Consider the following 13,847-nt stretch of genomic DNA (forward strand, 5'->3'; position numbering starts at 1 on the left):
GTCACACCAGCTTTAGGACCTCACTTTTTAAAAGTATTACTCAACTGCAAAGCAACTCACCTTAGCCAGCCCGTCGTCGTGTACTGGGTAGTCCCATGGGCAAAGGCAGCTGTCGGAATGCTAGACTAGGAGGAGGAGGAACTTTAGCAGCACCTGGCCAGCAAGTTTCTCCCTAACACATGACGCCTAAGCACTTACCTGTATAAGAACAGGGCCATACTTTTCAAGATTTCTTTTAACCTCACAGAAACTGCAACCATTGTCTGAAACAGGATTCCTGAGCCTTATCTTTTAACCTTAATCCAATCGAGATTTTAAAATGGGGGGGGAAAAAGTGGCACATTCTTAGCCTTCAATTTTAAATAGAAACCTTTATTTACAATGATGTCCAAAATGATCAACAAAGGAGTCATAGCTTACCACTCAATCGTCTCATAAGTTATCCCATGTGGTTTGGATTCTTTGCAGTGTAAAGAATGACTTAGATTTTTTAAAAACAACATTCAATGTAAACTTGATTAAAAGTGAATTCATTCTCAATACTGTACGTCAGTTCCTGAGAATTTAAATATTGCTCTCAGAATGACATTTTCATCTTCTTCAAAATTCCATATATTGGAAAGAGAGAGAGAGAAGGAAAGAAAAAGAACACCCTGCTCATGATTAAACAGTCTGCCTTGGAGCCAAAGAGCAGCTCCTGATCCTCTGCAGCAGAGCTTAGTTCATCCACCCAACAGGTTTTGCTCCTATGAATTTCCCACTTGTGAACAAATACATGGCTTCTGCAAATAAAAAGGGAACTAGACAGGCATATGGGTAACTGGCAGTCCATTCTGTTCACTTTCCAGCTGCATCTGTCTATGGATCAAGGAACTTAAAGGACAGCAAGCCTACTATGTTCTGTAGCACCCCGCCCCTATACACCCCCAACTCACCTTAGATATTAAATACTGATTAAGCAGTCCTGTTAATTGATATTTACACCTTTCCATCACGATGCACAGTTTAGAAAAGTGGCATCATAATATGAACATTAACAATGGATTTCTATTTGTTTTTTCTAAAGGAAGAAACATCTTTATATCATTTTGATCTTTATAAAATATATATATATTTAAATTTATAGGTCTTTGGATTCAGCAAAAAGTAGTTACTGGAAATATCTCACATTCTAAAAGCAGATGAAAACATTACTTACACTGTTCACCCAACAGATACTAAGGTTTACAAAAGTGGTGGGGGGAGGAGGGAGGAGAGGTAGGCAGAGGAGTACAAAGAGAATTATCCAAAAAAGATAAAACGGGAATAAAGATTAAAAACAAATTATCTCAAAGACTGCATCTATTAAAAGAAAACAAAATCTCAAATTTGCACCAATAAAATGAACAAGTAGAAAATATAAAAACTTACAATAAACTTCATTTTTCTTCCATATAAAAAGGGGGTGCTGCCTTCTACTTAGCCTAGAGTCAGGACTGACTGAGAAAAAGAATCACAAACTTTTTGTTTTTAATTAAGTCAAGAAAGGTACAAGCACCATTCTATCTCTCCCCACACACATGAGACTTCAACAAGAAAGGTTCAGATACACCTGATACAACTGCGTCTAAAAAGACAGTCTCTTACTCGGCTCTGCCTCTGTCTCCAGACCAGAGGATGTGTTATCTGAAAAGTACAGGCCACTAGGATGGAAGCTGATGGATTTATAATCTTAGATTTATTTTTAACCAGGTGGCGGGAGTGTGAAACTCAAATAAATTCTAGTGGTGGTTCTGGAAACACAGGTTTCACTTATTCATAAGCAAATCAAAGAAATTAAATGATCTTACCTTCAGAGACACCTAGAAATACTGGCTAAACGTGAAAAAAAATTTAACTGGCTCTCAGTTATTGCTAGGAAATGACACCAAGGCTAACAGACATTTGAAATTCATAGATAGTCCAAAAACCCAATTTCATTCAACTGTTTGAACCCAATAAGGTACACCAGGTAAAGGGAATTAAACGCTATTCCCCAAAGACCAGTGGCAGCAGCAGAAAGGGGCGGGGGTAAGGGGGGGGCGGGGATTGCAAAGGCGCGCAGTCAGACCACAGCTTGCATGAAACTGGCTGCTATGGAGAATGAACTCCTTAGGAAATAACCGTGATGCTACTCCTCCAATTCTCAGGACGGTGAGACCATCACAGCAGTGGAAGGACAAGACAGCTGAGCAGATACCAGAAACCATAGATCGAGGATTCTACACCTGAGATCTCAATGTGGGACTCAGGTCCTAGCAACCAAAACCTTAGAGCACTCCTAAAATGGACGAGAAGACGACATATTCAATTTTTTTTTAAATACCATGAATTGCTATTTAATTTATGGACCGCTTCAAATCCAAGATTCTTCTTTGAAATCAAATTGCTTGATCTTTTAAAATTCCTGATATCTTTTTTAAGTTCATTTCCCCATATCTATTCTCTCCCCCCAAATTAACAAAGTGCTTAGTTCTGGTAGAGAAATTTTTTTTAAAAATTTAAATGCCTACATTTAAATGATCTCTTTAAAAAGCATTCAGATTAAGAGACTGAAAAAGAGCAAGGTGTCTGAGGCTGGGGGCGAGGAAAAGCTGTTGGCCACTGCCCCCTCCCCCAGGCACCAAATTCAGGGGATGACTCTGCTGTTGGTAACCTCGCCACGCTGAACTTACTGAAATCAACAATGTTAAATACTTAGCTTCACAAACTCTGTAAAAATGAGTTGTTGTGACCTACAAAAAAGGTATATACATATTTTACATAATACAATATCTTTAAAGGTCATATTTACAAAAGAAAATCTATTCACAGAAACACCGCGAAATTCTGATTCAGAATGCAGTACCTGGCCTTGGGTTTTCTGCAGTTTAGTTTCAAAAAGCATTATTGCTCTCCCATATAGGCAAAGGGTGAAACCAGAACTTTCAACAACAACAAAAATCATAGTTCTTGTCCAACAGCTTAGTTTAGACAAAAACTAGGAATGTGGTTCACCATTCCTCAAGACCTCGAGAATATTGCATTTATCCATTACTTTTTAAATAAAGTGCACTCGGCTGCACATTAGCATGTGAAAAATTGCCACTGCTGCAATTAAATACTATCATCTGTCTTTCCTTCTGCAAAGCCATTTGACACCATGGACAATTCCTGGAGATGAAGTGTTATAGGACATTAGAGGCAGATAAAAATCCTCTTTACGAAAAAGCCTGGGACAACCAAGAGTAGGTTTAGGGTCAGAGCAACTCAACACTATCCTTAAAGGAGAACTCGGAAATGCCAACTCCTGGGACAGAACCTGATACTGACAAAAACACTCGAGACTGGGACCACGCTCTTCACCCAATACCACACCTATCAAGAAACCGGATGTTCTGATCTCTTGATTTCTCAAATGTTCTCTGGCCCACCTACATTTCTTCCAAAGACTTTGGATAACCAAGCAGAAAAAAGAGACACGGACAGTTTTGTAATCAGTAACACTCCATACCTCCAGAATCACATCCCCAAAAGGCAGAATGCCAAAAATACTTGTTTTGAACACCATGATACATAGGAGGAGGGAAAAAAAAACAGGTAGGTATAATGCTTCCACTTAAAATCCAGTCCTGCTCAAATGACATCCCTTGAAATACCCTTGATGGAGATCAAAGCTGGTCCTTTCTTCAAAGCTGAGTGCCTAGATGACAATTCTTTACTCCCAGTAACCCTAGTGCAGTGCCATGTGTACAGTGACTTCCCTGGAGGTGCCGGTGTAGAGACGTCAGCAATATTTCTGTTGGCAACCAGAAGAAACATGAGTAAAACACACACTTTGCCCAACAGAAAAAAATCCGTATGTCTACACTGATGGCTTGCAGCATGGCTCTGGCTGACTGATTCAGTCCTTAGATCCCAGATTTCTAAAAGTATCAAAGTGCCTTCAAACCAAAAGTGTTTTCAGTCATCACATGTATTTTTAAGCTATATATCCAAGCTGAAAATCTACCTAGGGCTTTTATATTATAGCTGAGGCTTTGATTCTCTCCAGAGAACAGGAAAAATTTTTTGAGAAAGGTAAGAAAAAGACCCCACCCCGTACCTGATCAGGACCCATGGGCATGCCAGTCATGGGCATGGAGTTCATGTTCATCTGTCCCATGGGACCACTGTTGCCATTCATGTGCACCATACTATATGCGGCGGGAGTCCCCTGGTGGGCAAACTGCTGCTGGGGAAAAGAGCTATAAAGAAAGCAGGAAATTACCTCCTGGGTCATTTTCATAACACAGGACATGCACACAGAGACTAAAACAATTTTGTCAACATTGCTGTGCTCAAGCAGAGAACAGCTTGAATGAGGAAACCCTGAGAGCCTGCCTTCTATCCTTCCCAGCTGTCTGCACACAAGACCCTTGTGGAGATGCGCCCAGTAGGAAGGCTTCTCAAGATCCATGAGCCAAACAACACACCCTCTAACGTGAGCCCAGGCCCTGTGATCTCCCCATCCAAACAGGCTTGGCTGAAAAACACACAGACTAATTCTCTGAACGTTTGGCAATAGAATGTGGCCAACTTTTAAAAAGCCCTTGTTCTGGGAATTCCCCAGCGGTCCATTAGGATGCAGTGCCTTCACTGCAGAGGGCCCAGGTTCTATCCTTGGTCAGGAAACTGAGATCCCGCGAGCCAGGCGACCCGGCTAAAGAAAGAATAAATCAATCAATCCCTGTTCTTCACCTGTTCCTGGCCAGCGTTCCTGACGGCCAGCCCTTCATTTCCGAGGGCTGATACATGGGTGTGGTCTGAGGGTGCGGCATCATGGGATTCTGGGAGGGACCCATTCTTGATGACATCACCGCACTGGGAGGACTAGGCACTCGACCAAAGGCTGGATCTGGTTGTTGTCCCATCCCTTCAGAAGAGAAGAAAATTACATGCTCAAATGCTACCTCCTTAGATTATCAGCTTTCTCTAGAAGCGCGAGGTTCTTTTTCTAAAGGTGGGGGAATGTAATAGGTATAAGGTATAAACGTGCTGCCGGCCGGTAATTCTTCTCACCAAGGTGACAACTAGGGCAACAGGCTTACTACAGAGACACACACTGTCTGGATCCTCTGAAGGGCAGTTACTGCAGTGAGCTTTCTGTATAAGAAGGACACCAGATCACGTGGCTCCTCACTCTGTCCCCCTTTGAGGGCAAAGAGCTGCTGTCCCTGGCCAACAGGGACACATCCTCAAATATCATCTCCCCAACAGATACCTCTAGCCCCACGGCCACCATGTTCCTGGAACCTCGCAAAGGCATGACTGTATTAACATATCCAAGCCACCAAGGAAAGGAACTCAGAAAGCCCACACAGTGCATTCCTCTCACTGTTCAGAGATGGCAGAGTTCCACTATGCAGGGACACACTGGAGGGGACCTGCTAAGTCTTTTTTCCAAATTAAGATGTGGGGAACAGAAAAAAGAAGACCTAGGGGAAAACCTCAACTGTGACAGATCATCTACCTCAACAACAATCACCTGTGCACTGCAGTAGACATTTTTGTTCTATTATTTTTTTAATTAGTTTTGTTTCTCTTGTGAAATAACGAGAATGAATAGCACTTGTTTTTAGTATACAAGAGACCTAGTGACTCTTCCATCCTTAGGAATGTTACTTTGGGGAAGACAATATTACCCCTGTCAAATTTACCATAATTTGGTGGATATGGAAACTGCTGGGGTGGAGCTTGTGGCATGGCAGGCCCTGCCAGGACCCCATCCATGCTGGGGGACGCGGTCACGTTAGGGGGGGGACTGAAGGCCTGGGTCTGCTGCTGCTGCTGCTGCTGCTGCTGCTGCTGCATCATCATCGCCACCCTCTGCTGTCGGAAGTGATGGCTCAGCAGCTCTCGGCTGCGCTGGGCGACCATCTGGGCGTTCAGGAAACCCTGCTAATACCCGAGAAAGGCGGCAATTACACACATCATGGCAAGAGCCAGCCAATTTCATACATACAGTGCCCCCACGACACATTAGGTATCAGAGAGGAAAAACACCCAGTGCCTTTCTTTATAATTACAAAAAAGGAAATGCACAACTCCCATTATGGCAAAGGCTTTCTGGCTCGGGGGGGGGGGCGGGGCCAGCAGGACAGGGACCCAGAAATTACTGGGAGCCAGGAGACGAAAGCAGACAAGTCATGGGGCTTTGACATGGTTAGAAAATGTTTCTCAAAGTGAGAAAGCATTTAGGAGGAGAATTTTTGAGGACAAACTTTTCAAAAACTATGAACTAAAACAAGAAGAAAAGAGGCAGGAATGAGATTATGTTTGGGGAAGAAAGAGAAAGGGAAGCCAAAAACAAAGCAGAGGGATAGGGTTACACTCAAAGAAGCAGGAATCCACCCCAGAAGGTCTTACAGTCTCTCTAAACCTTCTGACAGCAGAGGCAGAGGGTAAGGTGACGTGATCAAAGCACTGAACAAGGAAGCTGATTTGCTGATTTGCCAGCTGGGAGAGATCATCTCCAAAAAGCAAACATTTATATCATCTTTCTGGAAAGCATCCTAGCTCAGCATATACAAGAGGTCTGATTATCAAGAAAATATATAGGTATGGGTAAGTCCAAGTAGGCCTGAGACAATGAAAACTAGGCATTTCAGAGTTGTTGTTGTTGAACATTATTTCACATCACAGTAAGGGATTTTCGTGTAGTCACCCGCCTTGTGCACTAAGGAAGGAAATCCCTTAATACAGTGTCCACCCTGGCTTGCAGGCAGAGAGAACTTTAAGAGCGTCCCTCCCACTGTGAGAAATCAGGTCATCTCAAGAGGTTGTCACTGAGAGTGGGCTTATGAATTATTTATTTTCTTCTTTATACTTCTTATAATTTCAAATTCTACCCAGTATGCATGTGGTTTCACAATCCCAGAAGAGAAAAGTTTACAAATTTGTTATTTTTAATTCCTAAAAATTAAATGGTAGCTGTTTTCACAACACAGCAACTGAACACAAAGGGAATTAATTTCATTTTATTAATTTTTATTGGAGGATAGTTGCTTTACAATGTTGTGTTAGTTTCTACTGCACAGCAAAGTGAATCAGCCATATGTACACATATATCCCCTCTTTTCTGGATTTCCTTCCCATTTAGGTCACCAAAGAGCACGGAGTAGAGTTCCCTGAACTATATGGTAGGTTCTCTTTATGTATCTATTTTACACATAGTATCAATACCATATATATGTCAATCCCAATCTCCCAATTCATCCCTCTGGGGATTTAATTTTAAAAACGAATCAGTGGTTTGTAATAAAAGAAGCTCTCTTCCTCTGATTCTTCCTAGTCACCAGTAGGAGAGACGAAGGGAAGAAGAAAAGTATAATGGGACCATGCGATGGTTTCTTACACAAGAAATTTGGGATTATGCACTCTTTGTTTAATAAACATTTACTGGGAGTCAAGCATGGGCCAGTCCCTGTGCGGGGCATGCAGCCCTGAACACGGAGAGACGTATGCTCACCTGGGAGTTGACCTGGGGCTGCATCATGGGCCGCATCACCGCAGCCCCACCAGCAGTGGGGGTTTCCATTTTCATTTCAAGTGCCTGACGGCTCTGATTCAAAAACTGGGGAGAGAGAGGGTGGTTAGAGTGCAAGTGGAGCACGTTAATGAGCCCAGAACAGCTGTCCACACCCTTGGCACCACCCAGCAAGGTCATAATGACACCTCTAAACCTGTTAACCTGGCTAAGTCATGGCTACGTGGAACCGGTGCACGTTCACATTTCAAAAAGGTTGGTGCTGAAAAGCCCTTGGCTAGCATGGGAGGCTTTCAGCATGGGAGGAAAAGTCAACATGCAGTTTTGCAGCTTAAAGAAAATCTTCAACAGGAACTCAAAGGATTTATAAAGCCAGATTTTCTTTGGGATTATTTAGGCCATTAGGAAAATCGCTTTAATCTGATCAAAGTAACACTGGAAAAAACTATTCCTGTTGCCTTTTCCGAGGTAACTTTAGTGGAAAGAAATGGTAAAAAGTAAAATGATACCGTGAATGCATTAACACAGCTTTCCCGAGTACCTATGCTGCCTTTTAGGAACATTAATACACTGGAAGAGTCTCCGGCTCACTGGGTTCTCAATTCATTCATCTGCTTATGTGATTCGATTCCCCCACATTTAAGAACTCAGTGCACTTAAGATACAAACCATAAAAATAATAAAATTTTTTAAAAATTTGTTATGAACTAAGGAAACAACAGAAAAAAAATATTGAGAGCTCAAGTTATATAACACATCTAGAAAGCAGAGTTTCCTTAAAGAAAATACTCAAATCAATAAGGTTTCTATAACTGGCTATTAATATTAAGGACTTTTTTAATAATAGAAATTATCTACCTCTAAGACTATGAAGCCATTAAAAAACACTCTCCTCCCCAAGAGCAATCCTGACATTTTTTATTTGTCAACCTGTACAATAGAATATTCTTATAGAAAGGTATCCAATTCTTTTTTTTTTAATAAATTTATTTATTTATTTATTTATTTATTTATTTATTTATTGGCTACGTTGGGTCTTCATTGCTGCACATGGGATTTCTCTAGTTGCGGTGAGCGGGGGCTACTCTTTGTTGCAGTGTGCAGGCTTCTCATTACAGTGGCTTCTCTTGTTGTGGAGCACAGCCTCTAGGCACATGAGCTTCGGTAGTTGCAGCACCTGGGCTCAATAGTTGTGGCTCATGGGCCCTAGAGCACAGGTTCAGTAGATGTGGCGCACGGGTTTAGCTGCTCCAAGGCATGTGGTATCTCCCTGGGACAGGGATCGAACCCATGTCCCCTGCATTGGCAGGTGGATTCTTATCCACTGCGCCACCTAGGAAGTCCGAAAGGTATCCAATTCTAATACAACCTCTCCTTAGCAAGGAACCATTCATACAAATAAAATGTTACACAGAAATGAAAACAAAAGGAATTTCTTTAGTTGATGAGGGATAGAGAGCCAGTGGCAAGAGCCCTGAAGAACACAGTCGAAAATCAAATGAAAGAGGAAGAGGCCAAAGGGAAAGCTGCTTCCAGCATGTGACTGGTTACCTGCTGGCCCTGCAGCCTCTGCTGAAGCTGCATTCTAAGCTGCTTGGGAGTGTTTGTCCGGGGTCTCATGATGTTGGCCCGAGGGTGCATTCCTTGGAGAGGAAAACCACCTTGCTGGTTCATCTGATTCATCATCGAGTTAAAAGGCGGTGATTGTCCCTGAAGATTAAAGCCCCCTTGCATTGGAGGCCCCTGTGCCGGGTACGTCTGCCCATATAATGCGGCCTTCTGCTCCATCATTACTGCCGCTTCTTGGCCTTGGAAAGCATCCTGTTTGGGCTCCAAAGCTTGTCCCTAAATATCAAATACATAAATGAATGGTGAAATACACATGGGAAAGCAACAGAAATCAAATGCTCTAAAGAAGGTGAAAAATAAAGTCAATATATGTGAACGACGATGTTGCAGAATTCCAAAAGCAAAATCAAGTTTGCTGTCTGAAGTTCTGCAAGAACAGAGACCACACCATCTTTTAATGGCTGTGTCCTAGTGCCTACGGAACACAGGCTCCCATACAAAGAGACACTCAAATATTTTCTGAGCCAAATATCTACAATATATTGAGTACCTGGAGAAATACTATTTGTTCCAAACAAGATTTCTGTACCAATTTCTGGAACTCCCATGACAAGTGTAAAATAAATCAATTAAAATCACTGTGATCAATGAATTCTCGTGTAATCTGCACAAGAATGCTTTTGAAGGCGGCAAGAGGTGAGTTTAATAGAGACAGGTAAATCAACAGCAGCTCACGTCCCGTGGGGTGTATTCACCACACGAACAAAATCTAAAGGTGGTCAGTCATCCACTACCATTTGTACGTGAGAAGGAGAAAGAAAGCTACTGATTCAACAAGTATTTATTAAGGGTCTGTTACGTGCCAGGTATTACTTCTCTACTTGCTAACCAGGCATACAAAGTAATGTTCAGCAGGAAAAGAAGTAAAAATAAATACTCTAAAGGAGGGGAAAGCCTGCCATGTTAAGACAAGAAGAGCCAGGCAGGTGCTGCAGTCACCTTTATCTTCTCATCATCAGGCATAGGATGGCAAGTATGCAGTCAATACCCTCACCAAGTCTGTTCTGAAGCACACCTCACCCCATGGCAACCGTGACACCATTCTCGATTTTCTCCCCTCTCTCTGGCCTCTCCTTGGAGGAAAGTTAAGAGTTCATCCACCCTAGGCCCTTTTCTTTTCTCTTGCTACATTTTCCACTTCGGTGTTCTCATCCACTGGTGACAACTGCCAAGTTTCTAGCCCCAGCTGCAATGCCTCGGGCTGTAACTGTGCTCGTGCAGGTGCCCACTCAAAACTCTCTACCTGGACATCTCGGGCATCTTAAACGCAACATGTAGGGCTTCCTACGTGCCACAGTGGTTAAGAATCCGCCTGCCAATGCAGGGGACACGGGTTCGATCCCTGCTCCAGGAAGATCCCACATGCTGCAGAGCAACTAAGCCCGTACGCCACAACTATTGAGCCTGCGCTTTAGAGCCCGTGAGCCACAACTACTGAACCCATGTGCTACAACTACTGAAGCCCATGTGCCTAGAGCCCATGCTCCACAACAAGAGAAGCCATGGCAATGAGGAGCCCATGCACCACAACGCAGAGTAGCCCCCACTCACCGCAACTAAAAGAAGGCCTGCGCACAGCAAAAAAGACCCAACAAGCCAATAAAATAAAAAAAAAAATTAAAAAAAAACTCAACAGGTAAGAGAACAGAAGATGTGACTATTAACAGTCCCTCCCACAAAAAAAGCCCGATTCTCCTCCAATCTTCCCTACAGCACAACAGATGGCAACACCATTCACCCAGAACTAAACTCCAGCAACCCCAATTTCTCACAGTCTCCCTTCCCAGGTGTGCGAGTGCACAGGCGAGCATGCCCGGCCCAAGTCCTGTCAGCTTTTCCTCTGTGACATGTCGTGCAGCCTCCCCTTCTTTTCATCCCATGGCCATGACCCTTGCCAAGACATCTCCTGCTACTTGTGCGTCCACTCTGTGCCATCATACCAATTCCCTCCTCCAGACAACAATTAGAGATTTCTGTTTATAAAGTAAATCATACTATACTATATATTTCTCTTGCTAACCCTGCTAAAATGACAGCAAACAACTTAAAAGGTAGTATTTATCCCCTCACCCCGCTCCCCCCAAAAAAGAAAGAGAGAATATTGAAGGCAACAAGATAAAAAATTTCAACAGGCATCTGAAAGACAGAAAGTGAAGGGAGGAGTAACCAACTCGACAGAGCAGACAAACTGAAACCCATGTGCGGAGGAAAACCCACGTGAGGACTGGGTCAGTGTCTCCGTTGGAGCCAAGGCGACACTCCACTGGGGACGGCAGAAGGTCAGGGAAGGCGCCCAGACAGGGGGCTGGTTAGGAGTCTGAATACAGAGCAGGGGAGCCCTCAGCCTGCTCCCCAACTCCGCACAGCCAAGTGGCTGTGCCTTCCACCTACTCCCCCAAGGCCTTGGTGCAGGGACACCAAGCCCAGCAGACGGCAGGAACACGGCGGAGGCCAAAAACAGGAAACCTTATATCTTTATGATTTCTACTAAAATTCTGTATTTTATAATTTTATGTATTAAACACTATGGGATCATCAACTCACCTCCCCAGCCCAGTTCCCAAAATGCAACCAGGTAATTTAAAAATTCCCAGGAAAGAAATGGAAAAGTCTTCTTTAGAAAATCTGTATAAAAATCCATATGGGGGACAGGGGCAACAACTCTACATGCTATAATTTGGGGAGACCTGAAATAAAGGCCAGTTCCCCTCATCTCCCACTAATCACTTTCAGTGAAAATGACTGATCCTGCATTCTTCAAGACAAAAAGGTAGGCAAGGAGCACCAGATATTTGATAATGAAAGTTTCCAACATCATAATGACTCAAACAAATTAAAAGTACACAAGATTTAAAGAAAACAAAAAACAACCACAGAACCAATATAACACCCAACACCTCAACAGACATCCCAGAAAGAAAGATCAGGGGAAAAAAAACAAAAACAAAAGAGATAAAAATTAATAAAGAAACAATATAAGAAAATGCCCCCAGGGAATTACCTGGTGGCTCAGTGGTTAAGAATCCGCCTGCCAATGCAGGGGACATGGGTTCAGTCCCTGGTCCAGGAAGATCCCACATGCCACGAAGCAACTAAGCCCGTGCGCCACAACTACTGAGCCTGCGAGTCACAACTACTGAAGCCAGCTCCCTTAGAGCCTGTGCTCCGCAACAAGAGAAGCCGCTACAGTGAGAAGCCTGTGCACTACAACAAAGAGTAGCCCCCACTCACCACAACTAGAGAAAGCCCGTGCGCAGCAACCAAGACCCAACGAAGCCAAAATTAAAATTAATTAAAAAAACAAAGCAAATAACAGAAAAAAAAAATAAAATGCCCCCAAACCAAAGGAAGCATCTGTGCATCTAATACACAGAAGAATGAATGAAACAAGACCCACATCAAGATAAGGTATCATGAAACTTCAGAGGGAAAAGGTTCCTAAATAATTCCACAGAGGGGCTTCCTAGGTGGTGCAGTGGTTAAGAATCCACCTGCCAATGCAGGGGACACAGGTTCGATCCCTGCTCCGGGAAGATCCCACATGCTGCAGAGCAACTAAGCCCATGCGCCACAACTATTGAGCCTGGGCTTTAGAGCCCGTGAGCCACAACTATTGAGCCCATGTGCTACAACTACTGAAGCCCACGTGCCTAGAGCCCATGCTCCACAACAAGAGAAGCCATGGCAATGAGGAGCCCGCTCACCACAACGCAGAGTAGCCCCCACTCACCGCAACTAAAGAAAGCCCATGTACACCAAAAAAAGACCCAACACAGACAATAAAATAATTTATTTAAAAAAAAGAAAATAATAATTCTACAGAGAATAAATGGATCACACACAAAAGCACAGGAATCCGACTGGAATACGACTCAATGGCAACACTGATGCCAGAAAACTATGGGACTATTCTTTCAAAATTCTAAGAGGAAATTATTTTCAACTTAGAATTCAATACATGGCAGCCAGAGGTGCAGTGGGGTGGAATAAAGATACTTTCAAACACACAAGGACCCAAAAATTGTACCCAAAATTGCAGAGACAGAGAAATTAATAGAAATTGTTTCAGAAAACAAAGGAGTAAATCAAGAAAGAAAACAACTTGAGATTCAAGAAGCTGAGGCTCCATCGCTGGAGAAGAGTGACAACTATTAATTTCTAGAGCTGCCACATGAGGGCAGAGTTAAACAGAGACATGGAACTGCAACAGGGAGAGAGAATTGAGGAATCATGTGTCTGAACATGTGAAGAAGACAGAAAAAAGGAAGAGAAATGTTATAGTTCTTTTGGAGTACCTGGGGAGAATTAGCAATAAGTATGTAGAAAATAAAGCAAATAAAGAGAGAAGGCAATGAACTCAAACAAACCAAAAACAAAAGCCTATGCAAACTATACCCAGCTCAGCAATGAGCCAAAATGATGTAAATATGGGCTACCTATTTAAAAACAAGAGACATAATTACAGTGAGGGTAGAGACTGAACATGCCCACGTGCATGTAGTGGGGATGGGTATGAGGGTGCACACTGGAGGAAGGGGATATAAATACAGAGCCCCAATTTCTTACCTAAAATTCCAAAAAAAATTTTTTTTTAACTCTTTAAAAAAGACTAACAATTTTTCACTAGTACCAAATGTATTTAACAGCAAAACCTGGCCTGAACTTGTATGAAGCAATACATAATCTCTATAAT

General features: G+C 42.9%; 2 protein-coding genes across 12 annotated transcripts in view; one reads left to right on the forward strand and one right to left on the reverse strand.

Annotated features, from left to right (window-relative positions):
- Positions 1-7,350, forward strand: part of SULF2 (sulfatase 2) — a 149,615-nt gene extending 142,265 nt beyond the window's left edge. Inside the window, exons 21-22 of the mRNA XM_057703034.1 lie at positions 7,139-7,178; positions 7,331-7,350. Coding sequence (XP_057559017.1) covers positions 7,139-7,160 — 22 coding nt within the window. The 3' untranslated portion in view covers positions 7,161-7,178; positions 7,331-7,350. The remainder of the gene's footprint in view (positions 1-7,138; positions 7,179-7,330) is intronic.
- The window catches only part of NCOA3 (nuclear receptor coactivator 3), a 118,160-nt gene continuing 104,472 nt past the window's right edge, over positions 160-13,847 (reverse strand). For 9 of the 11 annotated variants that reach the window (XM_057703026.1, XM_057703016.1, XM_057703019.1 and 6 more), the window contains 6 exons: positions 9,077-9,370; positions 7,508-7,612; positions 5,697-5,937; positions 4,738-4,912; positions 4,103-4,244; positions 160-3,796 (listed from right to left, as the gene is read on the reverse strand). In XM_057703026.1, coding sequence (XP_057559009.1) covers positions 3,785-3,796; positions 4,103-4,244; positions 4,738-4,912; positions 5,697-5,937; positions 7,508-7,612; positions 9,077-9,370 — 969 coding nt within the window. In that variant the 3' untranslated portion in view covers positions 160-3,784. The remainder of the gene's footprint in view (positions 3,797-4,102; positions 4,245-4,737; positions 4,913-5,696; positions 5,938-7,507; positions 7,613-9,076; positions 9,371-13,847) is intronic. The other 2 variants (XM_057703027.1, XM_057703024.1) reach the window with 1 other exon arrangement.

This window comes from Hippopotamus amphibius, chromosome 12, assembly GCF_030028045.1.
Source record: "Hippopotamus amphibius kiboko isolate mHipAmp2 chromosome 12, mHipAmp2.hap2, whole genome shotgun sequence".
Lineage (NCBI taxonomy): Eukaryota > Metazoa > Chordata > Mammalia > Artiodactyla > Hippopotamidae > Hippopotamus > Hippopotamus amphibius.